Source organism: Mustela putorius, unplaced genomic scaffold (assembly GCF_011764305.1).
Source record: "Mustela putorius furo isolate JIRA1106 unplaced genomic scaffold, ASM1176430v1.1 tig00000585_pilon_pilon_pilon, whole genome shotgun sequence".
Lineage (NCBI taxonomy): Eukaryota > Metazoa > Chordata > Mammalia > Carnivora > Mustelidae > Mustela > Mustela putorius.
This window is the reverse complement of record NW_025421424.1, coordinates 188,033-202,974: the sequence shown is the minus strand read 5'-3', so window position 1 is coordinate 202,974 and position 14,942 is coordinate 188,033. Positions and strand designations below refer to the sequence as shown.

The 14,942-nt window shown below is 53.5% G+C and overlaps 1 protein-coding gene across 1 annotated transcript; it reads right to left on the bottom strand.

Annotated features, from left to right (window-relative positions):
* Positions 1–6,657, bottom strand: LOC123392543 (ral guanine nucleotide dissociation stimulator-like). The gene is made up of 9 exons (XM_045081983.1): positions 6,296–6,657; positions 5,313–5,421; positions 4,758–4,865; positions 3,122–3,306; positions 1,588–1,781; positions 1,176–1,415; positions 526–638; positions 84–299; positions 1–6 (listed from the first exon to the last, which is right to left on the bottom strand). Exons 1-9 carry the CDS (start codon positions 6,454–6,456, stop codon positions 1–3), a joined length of 1,332 nt encoding a protein of 443 aa, XP_044937918.1. The 5' UTR covers positions 6,457–6,657.
* Positions 6,658–14,942: the final 8,285 nt, after the last annotated feature.

The window sequence follows — 14,942 nt, the reverse complement described above, 5'->3', positions numbered from 1 at the left end:
TCAGCCCTGAGAAGGGAGCAAGACAGAAGAGCAGTTCCCGAGGCTCAGGAGAGCCTCAGGGAGCTGGGCCTCCCACAGCATACCTTGGCCACCCGGATCCAGTGGCCCACCACCACGGCCCTGTCCCGGGCTGTCATGCTTGGGTCGCCAAGGCACGTGGTGACGATGCAGCTGGCCACAGCATTGAACTGGGCGATGGTGGCCCGGACTGTGGGTGCCAGGTGCTCGTTGCCAGGCCTGTTCCTCCGGGACCAGACGGAGCCCAGGCACTGATGGGGCACCACCTTCTTGAACAGCTCCTAGGGGACAGGGGGAGGTGTGTTGAGCCCCCACATGTTCGCCCATGCAAGGCTCATGTCCTCGGGAGGGGGTCCCAGGTCAGAGCTGGAGCTCAGGAGGCTGCGAATGTGGCCGGAGCCTGCTTAGAGAGCCTGGACTTCATGCCCCTCTTCTTCTCCGAGGGAAGCCAGTGCGGGATGCCCCAGGAGCCAAGAGAGGCAAGGGAAGGGAGGAAGGCGTGTGCACCCTGATCACTCCATGTCCAGGGGGCCGCTCCAGGTGGTGCTCCCAAGGGGGCATCTCCTCCTCCAAATGCTCCTCCCTGCGGTCCCTGTCTCCTTTCAGGTGCCCATTGTCACCTGGTGGCTGAAAGCATGGCTTTCCGTGTCTAGCCTGTCCTTCAGGACGCATCAGATGCCTAAGCCCGGTTGATGGTGCTCAGGCTCCCAGGCAGATGGGTGGGCGACCCGTGGACGGGATTGCACCCAGGGAGCTGCCCTCCTCCCCGCGGGGGACCAGAGCCTTCCCATTTACGGGCTCTCGCTTCTGACTCATTGCATCTGCGTGTGGTACTCTCTGCTCAGTCCTTCTCCGTGCCTGTCTCCACAGTCCGCAGCTGGACAGTGAAAGCTCAGGTCTAAAAACCCTGATGGGTTTCCCCGGTCGGTTAGGGCTGCAGCTGAGATCTGGCCCTATATCCTAGGAGTCCACATCAGGGAAAAAAGCCGGTATAGGGCAGCGGAGAGCAGAAGAAAAAGCCGGCCCTGCCCTCCTGCCCTGGGGGCCCAGCTGCTCACCGCATCCATGTAGGTGAGCTGCTCTGCCACCAGCTTGGGAGGGAAGTCCAGGAGGTCAGGCTCCTTCTCTTTGAGCCGCTTCTTGGGTTGGCAGGATGCCTCTGCGGCTGGAGTGGGGCTCAGTGGCAGCTGAGACAGCTGGCGTGCAAACTCCCAGGCAAGCCGATGGCCCAGCCGTCTGTGCCTCAGGACCCGGCGACCATCCGTAACCTAGGAGCCCCTGTTCCAGTTCTGGAGCAGCCGGTGGAGGGGAGGCTGGCTCGGACCCTGAAGGTGATGGCTGATGCAGAGCCAGGGTTGCCTCTCGCTCCATGGGAGGCTCTTTGGCCGGCTCAGCTGCTGGAACGCGTCGCATAGCGGACACGGGGGGGGAGTAAGGGGAACGATTCAGCCACATCACTGACACTCCATGTGCCTTTCCCTGAACAGGACGGACCCCGTGGCCTTTCAAGGAATACCCAGCCCATGAGCCCCATCCCAGATGGCCTTCCCAGCTTGCAATGCCCCTTACCCTCCGCCTCAGCCTCTGTGAGCTGCAGAAGTTGCCGCTGCCTCAGCGGAACGGGGGCATGGGTGTTCAGGTCCCGGTCATGCCACGTGACGTGCACATAGGCCCCCTTGACCTCCACATGGGCAGTGTGCAGGGACTGCCCGATATCCTGCCGTGTCTGCTCGGGCCAGGTTCCCAAGATGGGACACAGAGTGCTGGGGAAAGTCAAATGTGGGGCAGAGTCAGAGACCTGGCCTGCCCTTCCTTTTCCACGCTACTCCCACAGCACCATTCTTTCGGTGTGGGCCCCACAGAATGGCGCCAGCCCACGTGCAACCCCTCTGGAGCTGTCCTTGCTGACTGCTGACCACGTGGGATGAGGGAGGGACCTCCCATAGGTCTGTCCTTTGGCCCCTCAGTCATGCATCCTCCCTGCGGACCAGTGTCTGGGCTTTGGTTGGAGGCCGACGGCTGAGTGGTCCGGTCCCCACCCTTTTTCTGTCCTTGGCCCCACTGGCGGTGGTCGGCGGAGGTGGGTATGGATAGGGCAGGCGGAGCAAGAATGGACCATCCAAGGGATGGCTGTTGTAGGCACCAACTCAGCCCACAATGGGCTCTGCTTCCCAGAGTGCTTGGCATCCCGTCCACACCTCTCTCGGACTCTTTGGCTTCTTCAGAGGAAGCCGCCCCACTGAGCTCTCCCGTGGAAATCGAGAGTCCTGGGAGATCCATGGTTCTGAACATCCCTCGCCAGCAACATCCCCTGTCGCCTCCCACCCTGCTCTGTGGAGGCAGCAGGACCTCCTCTGGCACCCAAAGACCTATCCTGTTCTTCCTTGATCGTAGAGGTGCATCCTCGTGGTCCCAAGAGAGGTGGATCCATTCTTCCCTAGAGTAGGTCACAGAGATGCCCCATCTGATGAACGCTAGACATGCGTGCTTAGGATGTGGAGAGTGCCTATGTGACCCTGGGACGAGAATGGAGACCCAGACATTGTCTCTACGTTACCCATTCACTGCTCTTGGTGACTAGAGAGTGCCTGCATTCCTAGGTGCTTAAGAGCCATGATTGAATGAAATCATCCCAAACAAGACTTTGCAAATCCTGAGTGGCCCTTGGGCTGCTCTGCCTGCTCCCAGTGTCCCCTCGACCTGGGCACATAAAGGACCACAGTCAGGAGCAGCTAGATGGCATCTCAGAGGTCCTTTGCCAATAGGCAAGCTGCCAGCTTTCCGTTTCCTTTCTACAGACCCAGAAGGACCACAGGCCTGTGAGGGTTGAGCCTGAACGCGTCTTCCCTGGAGAGGGAAATGTTCAGCGCGAAGATGCCCAGCATGTCCAGCAGCCCTTTCTGCAGAGCCGGGCCCCAGAGAGGCGCGTGCCATGTTTCCTCCCCCATGACTCCCTGCAGTCGCCCTACGAGGTTCATCCTCTTAGCACCTCCACTTTTCCGGACAGGAGAGGGAAAGTCAGAGAGGTGCAGTGACATTCCCAAGACCTACAACTAGTAGACGGAAGGCTCCCCCTTGTGCTGGCTATGGGGTGGGCACTCACCTCGGGAACTGCTGATCCAGGACCTGCTGGGCTGACGTGAACATCTGATAGATGGAGCACATGGTGGTGACGTTTGAGAGGCTTCTATCCGGGAAGGATAGCAGCAGGGAATGTCCCCATCTCTGCACTGCGCCTTCTCTGAGCGCCAGCATCGTGCAGGCCTCGTCCGGGGACAGGGATGATGCCTTTTCCAGCAGGCAGACAAGGGGGCGGGGTGGGGCAACAACATAGTCAGCTTCAACGCCGTGAAGCCCCAGGAAGAGCAGGGTCTGGAGCTCAGACTGCATCCTCCCATCCCTTTGGGAACTTGGGCAAGACGACGAGGGACTTGTGTGCCCACCCAGAAAAAAGGTTCTTGGCTGAAAACCTAAAAGCAACCTCCAAAGGACCCATCTAGGCTTAAATGTACTGGTGCCTTCAACATGTGTGGTTAGCTGGACAGCAATAGCCTGTCTGTCTCTTCCCAGCCTGTATGAAGATCTGTATGTGTATGCCATGGAGTCCTGAGGAAGGAGCCCTGCTGTCGAGAGGACAAAAGAGAGGTTGAGAATCTCCAAGCCTGCTCAAGATCATCCGCGTTGGGTCTGAGATCTGTCCAAAGCATGGGCTGCATGGCATTTCGCCTATGCTGATGCGGTTTGGCCTGTTGCTGTCAGGGGCAGAAAGGTTCAGGGGGAAACCACCTTCCTTGGCAGGCCCCAGGGCAGCCAGTTGTGTCTAGTCTGGGTTGTGGCCTGGCCCCGGTCATCTCTGGGTCCTGAGACTGGCCATGAACCTGGGCCCGTTCTCACCCCAGACCAGGACTGGATGTTGTTGGTGGCCTGAGGTCCCTGCTGCTTGTCAAGGGAGGTGGAGTAGCTGAAGCCTTGCAGCAGCTCATGCCAGAGCCAGCTACCTGGGCCAGGAGGCATCGGAGGCCTTCCACCCAATCTTTGGGTCTACGGTCTGGCAGATGGAGTGACCCAAATCATCTGTGAGGACCCTTGAGGTGCCCGTTCCTTGCAGCATTGCTGCAATGGGCAAGCAATTTGAGTCACGTCAAGTTCCAGCAGCAATGCTAGACCGAGTCACTGTGGCAGACCACGTCCTTTAGGGGGGACTGTGAGGACCTAGAGGGAAAGAGCCTGTGAGCTGGTGGACCTCCTAGGATTCGATGTGTTCTGAGAGATGATACATTCCAGAAAGACCTGTAGAATGGCTTGATCCCACCGGCCCTTTGGTTGGTTCAATCACCCTATCTGGTATGAGGATTTAGAAGGGCGTGGGCCAGTTCTCCAGAACCCAGCTGGGTTCTCCACAGCTTAGCTGGCATGAGTAGGGAAAATCGTAAAACCCGTGGGAAAAGGCCCAGATACTCATGGCTTCGTGAAAAGCAACACAAGGCCAAAGGAAAGAAAACAAACAACTTCCCCACATGCCACGGAAAGCATTCACTCTATTGTCTACCAGTCCCACGTAGGTGAAGAGTGTCTTCCTCCCTTACTTACTCATAGGTGTGGCATATGTGCGGAGGTGTGGGTTACTCTGGGGTGGGGCCGGTGGAATAGTCAAGTGGAAACACTCTGGGAAGGCCCCAGGTTTGTCCCCATCGTTGCATGGGGGCCCTGGGTGTGGAGGAGCTTCTTCCTATTCTCACCTCAGAGCAGCACTGATCCTGGGTGGCCTGGGACACCTGACCCTTGTCCAGCGAGTTGGAGTCGTTGAAGTCCCCAGCCAGCTCATTCACAGTCTCTGGGGTGCAGCTCTGAAAATGCAGTGCCCCATAGACACAGGGCCAAGAGCCATTAGCAGCCTCCCGGAACATTGCCACCAGGGGACACCCCCACTAGACATCGTGTTCTCCAGTTCAGGCTAAGAGGGATGGCTGAAAAGACATCGAGCAAGGAGGTAGCCAGAGGACACTCTAAGGCTCATGACTACCATGAGCCTTATCATTGTGTCAGCCCTCCCCTTTTCATCCAGCCTCCAACACCAGGCAGCTTGCTTCTGCCCAGGAAGGGCATATCCCTCATCCCCTGTCCCCACTTCTACAAACACACACACACACACACACACACACACACACACACACAGAGAGAGAGAGAGAGAGACGCGCTCCCACACAGTAAGGGACAGTGGTGTGTGCCCGCTGAGGTGGGACCACAGTTGTTGCCCGCTCTCCAGTGGGCTGCCCCGAGCTGCCTTGTGTTACCTGTTGGTGTCTCCGGCCCCATGACCAGAAGCTTCGGAAAAGAGGGCTGAAGCACTGTCTGCAACTGCAGTAATGTCTCTGGCTCTGGGCTCCCGTGGGCCCAGCACCCCTGGAAGAAGGAAGACAACAACTGAACATGGTGTTCTGTCGAAGGTCTCCACTCAAGTGTGCTGGAGAGCAGGTTGCCCTTTGAAAGTGGGTGCCTGGTTACCAGAGTTCTAAGTTCGGTTGGGGCCTATCATGAAGAATATGAGGTCACGCTTTCAGGATTCTAATACCTGGGGCCCTTCTTAAAGTCACCCCCTCTCTGCAGCCCCTTCACTTGACTCTTGACCTCTCTTCCCCGGGACTGTACACTATGAGCCAAAAGTGCCAGAGGCACCATGCTCTGGAATTGGCACTCAGGTCCTCCCTTTCAGGAGACAGAGCTGAAGTCAGACGTTTGTTCTCTGTCCTTTCCCACTCCTGTGTCCTCAGTCATTGTGTGTCTCCCCCCTAGTGCCCACATTCCCAACCTGCATAGTGGGGACCAGGGAGAATCTAGTTCCTTGGGACATCTTAGGGTGTATGTAGACCGTATTTGTGGTATGTGTGCGACGGTGTCACGGGAATCAGAGGCACACATAGAAGGCCAGATGAATTTCAGGAAGGGGTGGGACGTGGCCTGGAGGAACACTCCGAGGAGGCCTGGGTCCCGGCTTTGTGTCGTTTTGGAACCGTCCCTTTTTCTCTCTTGGCGTCATTATAATGGGGCACCATGATGGGGTGGAAATGCACGCAGATGCAGACTTGGTCATCCTCGGTAGTGAAACGGTTCAGTTGTTTCCCACATAGCTTTAGAATGAGACCTCTTTCCCTCGTTCTGGTATATGAGGGGAGCAGCCTTCACAGTGGCTCCCAGGGATCCTGACCTGTGGTGGAGGCATCACTCTCCAAGCTCTGGGTGGTTAGCGAGTGGCTTCTGAGCCACACGATGTACTTACTCAACGTGATGAAATAACATGCCTCGTGTTTCTCTAGATGTCAGGCAAGGAGTTTCGCACTTCCTAGTTTCTTTGCTCATGGTCCACTTCTCCCTTGTTCCCCTTTTCTTCTCGGACTCTGAAGCGAAAAGCATGCCCAGATGGTTGGGGCTGCCATCCATCGAGGCTCACAGTGCCAGGAACGGAGGCAGTGGCAAGGCCAACATGCGCCCAGAAACTCAGATTCTGAGTTGAATGGCTCCCCGAATGATGGGTGCTAAGTTGGGGAAAATCCTCTGCTAGTCCAGCCTCAGTCACAACCACGGGCTCACAAGTATGGTGATGTGGAGGAAGCATGCGAAATGGTGCCTCCATTCCTCTTCTGCAACAAACCGTGGGGGCATTCAGTCCGTGCATTTGAAGATGCAGGGTATTGGGGCAATGCCGTTGCAGAGGGACAAGAGATCGCTACCTGTCTCCCAGGCCTGAGGCCCTGTCCCTGCCTTCCTCACTACCCTCTGCTCTGCTCCCAGTTGCTCTCCAGCCACACTGGATGCCTCTTTCATGTCCTCTGGCCAACCCAGCTTCTGGTAGTGAGGCTCTAAGGCAGAGGTGCCTTCCCTCTTCATGACACAGGGCAGCCAGACTTGTGCGGGACTAGCTCCCTTGTTTTCATTCTGTCCTCAGCGCTGTCCCCCTCAGTGAGGCCTTTCGGGCCTTTTCTCTCCAATGACTCTGCAGCCTTCTTTCAGAGTATTCTTCGTTTGTCTCACGGAACGCTTGCTCTTTTTCTTTCGCATGGCACTGTTTGGTGCGTTGGTCCATCTCTAGACTGTGGGACCCTCCATACTGTGTTGCACAGTGACTTGTCCCAGTGTGCATTCCCACGGATGGTGTCCAAGGGTTCCCTGTTCTCCGTGTCCTCACCGGCATTTGTTAGCTCCTATGCTCCCAACCAACAAATCTACCGTACCGTAGGATCCCAGAGTTCCACGCCTGGGAACATACTCCTAGACAGCCAAGGAATATGTCCAAGAACTCCCTGCGCCCACCCCCATGGTCAAGAATCCTTGTGAACACCACTTATTCTGGTCATCCTTTTAGGGCCTAGGAAAATGAAGTCATTGTGTTGTGTAGCTGAGACGTGCACAGTGCTCGATGTCAGTTCTTTCAATCCAACTGGGGCCGAAAATATTTTACTATTCATAATGAGCCTCAGGAAAGTTGACTTGGTAAAGGAATGACACGTAAGCAAAACTGGAAACAGCAGAAGCTAAAGTCAGTAGATGACGACAGCATAGGAACACCCAAGCCCTTGCATCAACAATGGGTTCTGAGTGGGGGGGGGAAAAAATCAGGGAAGGAAAAATCAAGCAGACGAAGGAGAATGTTCAGTTTGGGTTCTGTTTCCAAACATGATCAAGGAATAACAGGCCTCAAGAAATTAACTCTGAAAAATACCTTCTCACATAAAGTTGTCCCGGGTGGGGCAATTCTGGTTTTCAACCTCGAAGTAGGCACAGAAGGACATTTTGTTGGCTCCATGTTGTCTCAAGGAAAATGGCAGAAGTCGAATGGCTGAGAGAGGACCTACCTGGAAAGGGTATAAAGGGCCAGATGAAGTGGTCCTGTGTTCATTTCTCCATCTTTGCAGCTTTTCAGTGCAATTTATTTTTAGGTCGTGAAGTCCATGAAGTTCACGGAGTACATTCTAAATGTCTTAAAAAGCATTAATGTCTTTGTCCAAGCTCCCTGGAACCCACCTTCCCATCTCCTTGGCATCTTGTCCATTGTCCATCTAAAGCTCTTTAGCGTGCGTCAGACTCTTCCCGCGAGCGCCTCCTTCCAGCCCTTGGCAAACACCATTCTACTTTCTGTCCTTCGGAATCCACTCTAGGTAGGTCCTCAGAGTGGAGTCAAAGTTGGTTATCTTCATGCATACTCCTCTCACTTAGCATACCCTCCTCAACGTTCGCCCACGGGGTGGCGCATGTCAATGTTTTTGTTTTTGTCCTCTTTAGCGAATGAATACTATCCCAACGTCTGTATATACAACATCTGTTCCTCCCTGGACAGATACTTGGATTGCGTTCATGGGTTAGCTTTTAGGAACCATGCTGCCATGAGAAGGTGTGCTCAGATAAGTCTCCAGGACCACACTATCCTGTTCATGAATGTGGGTACCTAGCACAGAAGGGCAAGTACTAAAACACACGGTAGTGCGAAAGTTGATTTTTTAAAAACAGTTTATTCATTCATTTGTCAGCATGAGAAAGAGGCATGCAGAAGCAGGAGAAGTGGCAGGCAGAGCAGGCAGGGGAGAAGCAGGCTCCCGGCTGAGCAAGAAGCCCGATGCGGGACTCCATCCCCGGATCCTGAGACCGTGACCTGAGCCGAAGGCAGGCACTCAACAGACTGAGCCACCCAGGTGTCCCACTAAAGTCGATTTTTGGGAAGAGCTGTCATACTGATTTCACAACCCTACCCTTAAACATTCCTACCACACCCAATCAGCAAGGTTCCTAATTCTCTCTATCTTTGCCATGGCTTGGTCTTTTCCTTTCTCCCGAGTGTTTTGTTTTGTTTTGCTTTGCTTTGTTGTGTTTTGTTTTGTTTTTTTTTTCTTTTTCCATGGGGAGCCAACCTCATGGATGCATAAAGGTATCTCATCGCTTGCAATTTCGTTCCTTGCGTATAGCTTTGAGGTTAGGTCTCTTGCCCATGTGTACATTCACACATCACATTTGACTTGTTTTTCTCTTGTTGTTGATGTTGTTGTTGAGTTCCTGGGATCTCTCGCTATTGTGGATATTGAGAACCTGCCAGATCCATGGTTTGCAAACATGCTCTCCCGACTTCTGGACTGTGCTTTCCCTTGGTTGATAACGTCATTCAAGTCACAAAGATTTTAAGTGTCCTGAATGTCCCGTGTGTGAGTTTCCTTTTCTTTTCCATCCTGTGCCTTGCAGGCCGTATCCATGAAATCATTGCGCAATCCTGTTTTGTGAAGGTGAGGAAGATGGATGCCGCGGCGCTCGGAATTCAGAGATGAAACAGGATCGCTGGTGGAGGCAGGCAGCAGCAGGAACTGGAGACGCACAGGCCTGATGCTGGGGTCCTGACCAGATGCGATGGCGCGATGATAGGAATAGGTACGGTGGGCGAGCAGGAGCCGTGTACTGGAAATGGTACCCTGCCCATTTGGGGCAGCACTGTGTGTGGTGATGGCAGCAGTGAGACATAGGACTGGACATGTCCCCAAGCTCAGCCCTTCTTCAAAGGGAGCCTTTTATTGCACCCTGCTCCAGTCCTGTTTGAAGGGTTTCTTAATCCGACGAGGGACATAGACTTCTTCCACGACAAAGGGTGATGATAGTGGTGTGGTGACACCTGTCTCCGAGGAACTTCTCATCCCTCTATCGTGAGCCACTGTGACAGGTGAGCCACTGTCTGGAGTCAGCCGCCAAGAAGGGGTTCGAATGCCTCAAGGACACTGGGAACAACCTCCAAGAGGGACCAGTCTGTCATTGCCATGCTGAGCTGAATTCAGGTAAGACCTTTGTACCGTTGTTGTGTGTTCCCAGTTCATGGTCACGTAGTTCTGCAGGTTCTTCTATGGGAGAGAGGGCAGGGCCGTGTCTGAAGGGGAGCTGGAGAGCTCTGGCACGTCCACGACTGAGATGGAGACCCTGCCCCTAGTCATCCCTCAAGTGAACAAAGGGATGGATGTCATGCAGCATCCACCTTCCAGCCACTACTATTCATGCCACCTTTCTGGAAAACTTGTAGTGAGGCCCTCGGAAAGGATGGAGGGGGCGCACCTGTAGTCGCTCCTGTGGCACGTAGGGATATTACCTGCTTGGGGTGAGTCACCTTGAAGAAAAAAAGGGTTTGCCCCCTGTCAAGAGTGCTCCGAAATGACTAGAAGGGCATGAGGACTGCAACTGGTGAAAGCCTGTTTGAAAACCTCTCTAGGGCTGAAAGGGGTAGAATGTCCTGAGCATTGCCTCCTCGTGAATAGGCTATGTCATTTCCTTGCTTGAGGGAAGAAAAGAAATCATCCCGTATTTTCCACATTGAAAATCAAGGGAACACAGAACCTTGGATTGTATTTTGTTGTTGTTGTGGAAAGTCAGTAAGCCACCGTACAGTACCTCCTCAGCTTCCGAGGTAGTGCCCAGCTGTTCCTCAGTTGCGTTTCGCCCCCAGTGCTCATCCCATCGCATGCCCTCCTTTATGCTCCTGCCCGAATCGTCCCATACCCGCACCCACCTCCCCTCCAGCAACCCTCTGCTTGTTTCTTTGCTTTTTTTTTAATTTAATTTTTCTTTATTTTCAGCATAACAGTATTCATTATTTTTGCACCACCCCCAGTGCTCCGTGCAATCCGTGCCCTCTATAATACCCACCACCTGGTACCCCGACCTCCCACGCCCCCGCCCCTTCAAAACCCTCAGATTGTTTTCCAGAGTCTATAGTCTCTCAAGGTTCACCTCCCCTTCCAGTTTTCCCCAACTCCCTTCTCCTCTCTAACTCCCCATGTGCTCCCTGCTATTTGTTAGGCTCCTCTGCTTGTTTCTTAGGGAAGAGCCTCGCATCGTTTTTCTCCCTCTCTGGTGGCTTCCCATTCAGTTTTCCCTCCCTTCCCCTGTGATTATCAAATGGCTTCATGCATAGGTGGAACTTAAGACCCAGGGCAGGGGATCCCAGTGGGCTTTCTTTCAGTGAGGTTATTGTGTACCTTTCCATGTTTGGCCGCATTTCGCTTTTCCTGGGAACTGACCCATTCCAGTGATATGTGTCCATTGTGTGTGGGGGGACGGGGGTTCTTCATTCTTGCTCAGGGAGTTGGGATCCTGAAGCTGGTGTCAGGAGAACCTCCTCTGTGTTCCTGTTCCCCTGGTGCCCTTGTGGGGCCTCCCTTTCCTTCTCTGGAAGACGATGAGAGATCCAGTTGTGCAGTGTTTTCCAGAAGGCCCTCTAGCTCCAGTCTTCCAGGGGCTAGAAATAGCCAGCTTTGCTTTAGTCCACCAAACACGGGGTAGCAATATTTCCTTCAACTACTTCATGAGGACACACAACCAAGTAGAATGGAAATACCAGAGGAGCGTAGCTCCAAGGGGACGTGGGTGAAATGCTTTTACGACAGCCAATATCATAGGAAGGTGTGTTTTTTCTGTGATCACAGAGGTGGGCACTGGCCTTTCCATATCAACAGATGTCACTTTTGTCTTTGGGCTCTTTCACTGATCTTTAATGTGCATTCACGTACAGCCTGAGGAGACCTGATTGGGAAACTCTCAGAGCGTAATCTCATCTTCCATCTCCTAATACCCACCTTTCAAAGACAATTTTGAAAATACAGTCTAATGGACGTAGAGTATTTTCGTCGTTTCAGTTGAAGAGTAGGGATTCAGGAGTTCTGTATGTGACTCCGTGCTCAGCACAGTAAGTGTCTTCTTAATCCCCACCCCCACTTCCACCCCTCCGCCCACCTGGTTCCCACCAGTATGTTCCCTATATTTGAGCCGGTGTTTTTGATCGCCTCTCTTTCCTGATTCCCTTTATTCTTTTCTGTTTCTGAAAAGTCACACATGAATCAAAGCCCATGTTAACAAAACACCCACGGATGTTAAGTCTTCCGTCTGTATCTTGGTCTGTGTGAATTGTGGAGAAGAGACCACCAGGTTCGGTCCACAGTGGCTCCCAGGGTTCCCCATCCCTGCTCTGTACCTGCCTGTCTCTCCTCTGAGCGGTTGCTGAAAGGTTTCTGACCAAGGGAACATAGGGCAAGAGATGGTCTTTGACAGCTTCAAGCTTTCATGACCAAACCCGTTGTCACTTCCCTGGGACTCTCTTGTGTTCCATCGCTTTCTGCCCAGTATCCCGGAACTTGGCAAGCCAGCACTGGTGTTTCGAATGGCCTTGCACAGAGGCCACAGTGGAAGCAGCGTAGGAGTGCCCAGGCTACTAGGGAGAAAGGGACTCAAGCTCAGGATTTCGCTTCCACTGAACAAACTGTCTTTCCTGCCATCCTGCCTCCCTATACTCTGGAGGAGAAGAGGAGGAGAGGCCTGTGGGGGGTGGACCAAGCCCTGCCTGGCTGTTGATCTTCCTGACAATCAAACACCTGTTTGTGGCTGCCAGACGGTTGCCATCGATCTCTTCCTGGTGGTGAAAGAGAGGACGTTTTTTGTCCAGTGGTCCGCTGGCAAGTTGTCTCTCCGTGTGCTCCGGGGACAGGTGGCCGGGGCATTAGCTGCGAGCATGCTGGAAGTGCAGAGTGTCAGGTCCCTCCCAGGGGTACTCAGTCGGAATCTGCCCTTTGCCGAGAAACCCTGGGCATCAGAGCCTGAGAGGGTCGTCCCCCCAAAAGCACTGTGGAATGTTCCACAGAGGGAACGCGAATGGGCCACCTTGATCCACCAGCGGGGAAGGGGTGGTTGTTTCCTGGGCCCTTTGGGCCATTTCTCTCTGCCGAGAACCCCCTGAAGGGTTGATTCCCCAGTGGCCCTGGTGGGGATGGTTCTGGGAGAAAGGAAAGAACACCCCCCAGGCTGGGACTTAGAGTCGAGATGGAAGCTAAGCCTGCACCCAACAGCAGGAGCTCCAACTCGCCCAGGCTGAGCGACTGCTCAGGAGCTCTGTGTTGTGCTTTGGCTAGGTCCTTATGTGTCAGCTGATGGTATTGGGGATTTTTCTTGTGGTGCTGGATCCTGTCTTCTTAGATTCCCTGGCGCTGTATCTGCAAGGTTGGGGACCCTTGGCGTGTGTCCTTTTTGCTTCCATGTAATTTTGGACATCCTCTTTGGATTCCGGGTTGACCCAGTGCTGGTTGGGTAGCATGTAATTGAACTTCCATGGATTCGTGGTCTCTCCAGGGTTGCTCTTAGGGTTCATTTGGCGTTCCGTAGCATCGTGCTGAGAAAAGATGCGTGGGATGATATCCATCTCTTGGAGTTTGTTGAGACTTGGGTTGTGCCCTAACGTGTGATCTACTCTGGAGAATGTTCCATGTGCACTGGAAAGCACTGCGGATGCTGCTGTTTCAGGGTGGAAGGTTCTGCATCTACGTGTTGAAACGGGTGCATCCCTCAAAGCCATAGATTCCTTGTTGATTGTCAGTTTGGATCCTGTGTCCATTAGCAGATGTGGGGTGTTAGAGTCCCCCACTGCATGGTACTGCTGTCAAAGGTGACTTAATTTGTTATGCACTGTTGGATGCCTTTGGGTGCTCCCCTGGTGCGTGTCTACATATTTCGAGATGTTCTCTCTATTACATGGCCTCCCTTGCGAGGAAGTAGTGTCCTTCTCTGTGGCTTCGTACCTCCCCCCTTCGGTTCAGAGTCTGTTGTGTCTGGAGAGAAGGATTCCTACCCTTGCTTCGTTTCGCATCATCCATTTGCATGATAGATGCTTCTCCCCCCCTGCTCACATTCCCTGTGTGTGTTGGTCTACCGTGTCAGGCGAGTTCCCCATTTCAGACAAGTGAGTGGAACATGGGTGTGTCACCTGGTGGATGATGGAGACCAGGGACTTCAGAACCACCTGGACCTGACAGTGCCCTTGGCCAGCCAGGAGAGTGTGGGGTTTCTCTGGTCAAGGATCCGAACCTTTATCCTGGCAAGGGAGAACCAATCTCTGCTCCATCAGGCCCCAGCCAGGGAGCAGTGGCTACCATGGACCTGACCAAGAGGGTCAGGGGCCTGAAGGGCCCCACGGCCTTGCCAAGAACTGCGTAAGGAAATGCAGGATGGCTGGACATCCTAGCTAATCGGTCAGCATAGATGTGAATAGAGCCAGGGACACCTCCCAGTTTCTTTAGTTTTTCTCCAGCCTCACCCAAAAGAAGCAGGGAAAAGGAATCCAGAGATCCTGGATAAGGATCCCAGGGGGATTCCAGTCTTGGTAAAGGGTGAACCTGGAGAGCCTATAGGGAAACTGAGGACGGGATGTCCTGCCTGCCCTTCTTCCATTTACAAAATATCTTCCTCAGGTTTTGGAGCTTCCACAGGCAGGGTTGGATCTCTTTGCATGTGTTTTCCCTACATCGTGCTGATGCAATTCAGGAGACTGAACTCGACAACCGTCAGTCCCAAATACTGGGTCCAAACCCACACAAGCACACGCACACATAGCATATCCCCAAGGAAGCAAGACATCGTCCTCCTTGCTTTAGAGGGGAGAGAAGCAGCCCCCCTCTCCTGGGCAGCACATAGTTCTGGGGAGGGGAAGGAACTCTCCAGGACTCTCCTGGTCAGGGTATGTTGCCTTCCTGGGGAAGGACCTGCAACGTCTCCATCTCAGGGGTCCTGAGGGCTGTCTCTGCTGTTTGCCCAGATGCCTGACACAGAAATGAACCTGTCCTCTGAGGAAACGGCATTTGGAGGTGCCACCAGTATTGAGTAGTGCCACCAGAAGTGAGGAGGGCTGGCTCCTCTCCTTTCTGCCCCCCCATTGAATAGCTGCTGACTCTGTAAGATTTCTGGGTTCAGGAATGAAGAAGAGAGTCTGTACACGTTGTACATTACCGTAGGAAATAAAAGAACCAAACGCACACGTGGGCAGGTAGAGGAGAAAATAAAAACCTTTATTATTATTATTATTATTATTATTATTACTATTTTGGTAAGAAAACTTGAATCCCAAGGGTTCTCATTCCTTTTTG

What these genes read in the sequence shown, in the direction of transcription:
- LOC123392543 (XM_045081983.1), bottom strand. Translation starts at nt 6,456, where the DNA reads ATGGATGGCAGCCCCAACCATCTGGGCATGCTTTTCGCTTCAGAGTCC. An exon ending in CTGGATCAGCAGTTCCCGAG is followed by an intron (nt 1,782 to 3,121) that starts GTGAGTGCCCAC and finishes GACTTTCCCCAG; the next exon opens with CACTCTGTGTCCCATCTTGG. An exon ending in CTGGACATGGAGTGATCAGG is followed by an intron (nt 300 to 525) that starts GTGCACACGCCT and finishes CCTGTCCCCTAG; the next exon opens with GAGCTGTTCAAGAAGGTGGT.